The sequence below is a fragment of the Micromesistius poutassou genome (assembly GCF_964030765.1).
Source record: "Micromesistius poutassou genome assembly, chromosome: 9".
In the NCBI taxonomy this organism is placed as follows: Eukaryota; Metazoa; Chordata; class Actinopteri; order Gadiformes; family Gadidae; genus Micromesistius; species Micromesistius poutassou.
The window spans coordinates 14991217-14996216 of NC_140279.1; the positions used below are offsets into that span (position 1 = coordinate 14991217).

Genomic DNA, 5000 nt, shown 5'->3' on the forward strand with positions numbered 1-5000 from the left:
CGGGCTCGCAAGCGCGCGAGAGAGTGACTGACAGTTGAGGGAGGGAGAGAAGTTGAGTGAGAGAGAGAGGTTGATTGAGAGGGAGAGGTTGAGGGAGAGAGGCAGAGAAGAGAGGAAGAGGAAAGCTTTCGTGCTCGTCAATCCGAAAGCCCTGACCTATATTTCCGTAACCTTTGAAGGGTGTGAGAGCCCGCCTTGGTTTTCGTACGTATGTATATATGAGTTTGTGTTTGAGTGGGTGTATGCATGCTTGCTTCTGATTGTGTGTGAGCTGATGTTTATGGGATTTAAGGAATAAAAAGGCTATGGTGTGTGTGTGTGTGTGTGTGTGTGTGTGTGTGTGTGTGTGTGTGTGTGTGTGTGTGTGTGTGTGTGTGTGTGTGTGCGTGTACATGTATTTATGTGCCTCTTCTGACTCTTAGTTACATACTTTTTATGAGAAGATTCTATAATGTGTGTGTGTGATTGTTTGGGTGGTTATACATCATCTGTGTGTGAGATCATCTTTATGGGAGAACAGGAATAAAGAAACAGGAATAAAGAAAAGCTTTTTTATGTGTGTGTGTGTGTGCGTGCGTGTGTGTACGTGCGTGCGTGTGTGTACGTGCGTGCCTGCGTGCGTGCATGCACGTGTCCGTATGCGTGTATGCATGTGTGTGTGTGTGTGTGTGCTCCACAAACACAGCAGGAGTGTGTAAGCAAATCAGCGTGTGTTTATGTGTTTGCGTGGGTGAGCGGCAGCGTCTGTCTCCGTCCCACCGCTGGCGTGTCGCGGCGTTTTTACGACCCCCTGTCACTCCCCCACCGCCGCCGAGAGGTGAGACTGCCCAGAGTTCAAACCCATTCCCTCTGATTGGCCAACACAAACACACACAAACACACACACACACACACAGCCTATTTCTGTGTTAAATACACACATCACTCATTATATTTATTTGTGTTTATAGTTTTTAATTGGGGGGGGTGGTCTTTTCATATTAGAAAACTAAAAACACAAACATAATGAACATTTTAGAATTACATACTTGGAGACAATAAAAAAAAAACTTGCAAACAATGTGTAAAAGAGATTGGGTCGTCATGCATCGCTCTACAGAGACAACCATTCCACCTTCCACCCTTCCAAATACGACACACACACACACACACACACATACCCACAAACACAAATAAAGCTTCCCTTGTGTTCTCCCATAAACACGATCTCACGCAGTCCGAAGCTTGCATGCATTAACACACACATACAGTACATACATGCGCACGCACACACACAATCAATCACACACACACACACACAATAAAACAAACACACACAAACACACACACACACACACACACACACACACACACACACACAATCCAAAAAAAAATGAGCCGTACCTCCAGTAACCACGGTTTGAGCTTGCGGTCCAGGATGATGTCAAAGCCCAGCACCTCGAAGCAGACACTGTCGCTCCCTGGTGGCTGACCGGGGCGACACATGCGGTACGCATGCAGAACATGGGGCTCGGCCACGATCAAGGTCTTGACCACCAGCTCCTGTGGGGCCACACACACACACACACACACATTTACATGTAGTCAGTGCATGGCCTCCACCTTCATCCACAGTGAGTAATAGATGAGGCAGAGAAAAAGCAAAGCGTATACAATCAATACTGGGGCTTCTGCAACGCTTCCTGTGAGTGCCGTGTGAGTGTGTTTGTACCAGACAGAGTGGATATAGGAATGCATATCACCTGCTGTAGGTGAGTAGGTAATTTGTTTTGGCAGGATACTTGCTTTGTATTTGAAGTAGTCAAGGGCACAGTCAGAGTTACTTCAATGCAACAAGGTACGGCCTCTTCATAGAACAACCAAATACACAGTAGGAATAGTTAAAATACTGAACTTTGTTTCCACGTCAGTGAGAGTGCTCTTATGCAAGATTGTGGCCTATGAATACGAAATGTACTGTTCCTACGCAAACCTGCCCGCGCCTTGTAGTGCTATTATCTGCTGCAACAAAGTGCTATTGTGTGACCTTTATGAAGATGGCCACGTTAAAATCAAGTGGCTCTTCTAAGAGGGGAGAATATGAGCGTCAGAGAATATCTACTGGTACTATGTAGTCAGTGATATCATGGCTCTAATTGAATGCACCTGGTTTGGATCACCTATGAGCCTATGCAAATCTAGCTCTAGTCTATGGGTAACTAGCTGGTGATACAGCTAGCGCAGATATGCCTCTTAACCCTATTACAACTAACGGCAAACACTATTATTAGATCTGCTCCTGGCAGTTGTAATAAGTACATATAAACCTTTCAGCAGCAGAACTGCACATAACCGAGATTTAATAAATCCACTATTATATTAGGCTTGATAAATTAACATTTGCAAAATTACAGGGGAGCATGTGCACAACTGTGAATGCACAAACATACACACACACACACACACACAGATGCTCGTAGGCGATTCTGGAGATGAATTGCATGGGTAGATGCTCAGCAATCATACTACAGCTGTGTGTGTGTGTGTGTGTGTGTGTGTTTGTGTGTGTGTGTGTGTGTTTTAGTTTGTGTGTGTGTCCGTCTCCGGCTCAGTGGCCATGTCACTGCCCCTCATTACTTGCCCAATTCCTCCAACTATTTATCTGGGGTAAACACACACACCCCCTGCCCAACATACTCCCCCCTGCATGTGCGCGCGCACACACACACACACACACACACACACACACACACACACACACACACACACACACACACACACACACTGTGTAAAGAGAGCCCTTTCCCATGTAGAGGCCAGCCCAGTGTGTTCAGCCTGTTGTCTGCCCAGCGTTGTCTGTCTGCTGGGTGCAGAGAAAGAGGAGGGTAGGGGCAGCCTGGCCCCTGCCTGATAAGACAGCACACAGCTTCCCCCATCTCTCTCCCCTCCCCCCTTCCTCTCTCTCTCGCTCCCTCTCTCTATTTCTAACATACCTCCACCCACCTGTCCATCTGCCCAAAGGTCTCAGAGGCTGCCCACTACAAACTGCTCCTATTGCCTGCTTTAATGCCTAAGCCTCTAGCGTGTGTGTGTGTGTGTGTGTGTGTGTGTCTGTGTGTCTGTGTGTGTGTCTGTGTGTGTGTGTGTGTGTGTGTGTGTGTGTGCGTGTGTGTGCGTGTGTGTGTGCGTGTGTGTGTCTGTGTGTCTGTGTGTGTGTGTGTGTGTCTGTGTTCGTCTGTCTTCATAGTTATTGCCATAACCTCCCTCTACACTCTGACCGACATTTGTTGTCGTGGGCCAATGTTTAATGCGAAACAAACCAAGCTAAACTTGAATGTCTGCTTGTGAGACGGAGGGAGAGAGAGATGGAGAGAAGGACTGGGTGGTGACGGACAAAGAGGGAGTGAGGGAGCGAGTCTGATGTTAACTCTTGCTGCCACCCCAACCCGACAAGATCACCACACCATTAAGTAAAAAAAAGAATAAAAAATCTTCATCCATTGAATAAATAAACGCATCAATGCAAATTAACGACAGCTTGTCTTGTTGTGGTTGGTGTTGTTTTTGTTCTATTTGTTGTTTTGGCCCCCATGAGGCCCGGTGGGGCTAAATTAAATTGAAATGTACTGAGGAAACGAGTGGTGTGAGTGCGATCGGCGTGCATAATTATAATCGCACCGCGCACAGCAGTGGTGGATGAATCATGTGGGTGGGCTTTTATGCAATTTATAGCGGTGTTCTCAGCTCCACTGCACTATTTTTTTTTTAGGTCTTTTTTGTTTTATCAAACATCATGCAATCGTTTTGTATGTGCAGTGTTATATTACAATGGACAATGAACATATGTTTTGGTTTTTCCGGCATTCAGGCCTGCACTGCAATCAGGGTCAATAACCTAGATATCAAAGACGTTCTGCAGCCTATTCCCACCCATATATACCTACACATATATATGATTCTGAAGACTGACACTTTTCTAGCAAACCAAACCTTCCCATTGAGGCCGCTGGCACAAAACCAAGAGAGGAGACAGCCTGTTGGATCAGGAATGGAACCCAAAATGAAAGAGCGAAGATGAAAGGTGAAGAAGGGAGGGACTAAGACAGAGACAGAGAGACATAGATAGGGAGAGAGAGAGAGACAGAGAGAGGGAGAGAGAGAGACAGAGAGAGGGAGAGAGAGAGAGAGTTGAAGTACAAAGCACAGCGAAGCCAGCACAGTTGGACAGTGCTCAGAACTAAAGTGAAACAGCTACTTAAAAAAGAGAGAGTTAAAATGGAGGGAAAGAAACTGAGAGGGAGGGATAGAGACAGCAGGAGAGGAGGTGCAGAGTCCTGGCCAGGACCAGCCATTAGCGTCCCACGACTTGCGAGAAGGGCGAACGAGATTACAAAAGACAAGAGACAAGAGAAGGGAGAGAGAGAGCAAGAGACAGAGCCAGAGAAGTATATAGAGAGCAAGAGAGCAAAGGAGGGAGTGGAGAAGGAGTGCAAACAACGTGAAGGGGGGCAGCAGAGGTGAAACTCCTCCAGTTGAAGGGAGCAGTTGAAGAAGACGGACTGGGTGGACAGAAAGTCAGCCAGGTGGAGGTGAACCGGGTTTAAGGAGGGGAATCGACATGCGAGCAGCGGTGCGGACGTGAAGCCAGCAGAGAGGGGAGCAGAGAGGGGAGGAGAGGGGGGAGGAGAGAGGCGAGGAGAGAGGGGAGGAAAGAGAAGAGGAGAGAGGCGAGGAGAGAGGAGAGGAGAGAGGGGAGTAGAGAGGAGAGGAGAGAGGCGAGGAGAGAGGCGAGGAGAGAGGGGAGGAGAGAGAAGAGGAGAGAGGCGAGGAGAGAGGAGAGGAGAGAGGGGAGTAGAGAGGGGAGCAGAGAGGGGAGCAGAGAGGGGAGGAGAGAGGAGAGGAGAGAGGGGAGCAGAGAGGAGAGGAGAGAGGGGAGCAGAGAGGGGAGGAGAGAGGGGAGGAGAGAGGAGAGGACAGAGGGGAGGAGAGAAGCGAGGAGAGAGGCGAGGAGAGAGGAGAGG

At 48.1% G+C, this 5000-nt stretch overlaps 1 protein-coding gene across 1 annotated transcript in view; it reads right to left on the reverse strand.

Annotated features, from left to right (window-relative positions):
• Positions 1 to 5000, reverse strand: part of ttll7 (tubulin tyrosine ligase-like family, member 7) — a gene marked incomplete at both ends in the record, with an annotated part of 31336 nt that overhangs the window by 1674 nt on the left and 24662 nt on the right. Inside the window, one exon of the mRNA XM_084472926.1 lies at positions 1384 to 1542. Within this exon, the coding sequence (XP_084329052.1) occupies positions 1384 to 1542 (159 nt within the window). The remainder of the gene's footprint in view (positions 1 to 1383; positions 1543 to 5000) is intronic.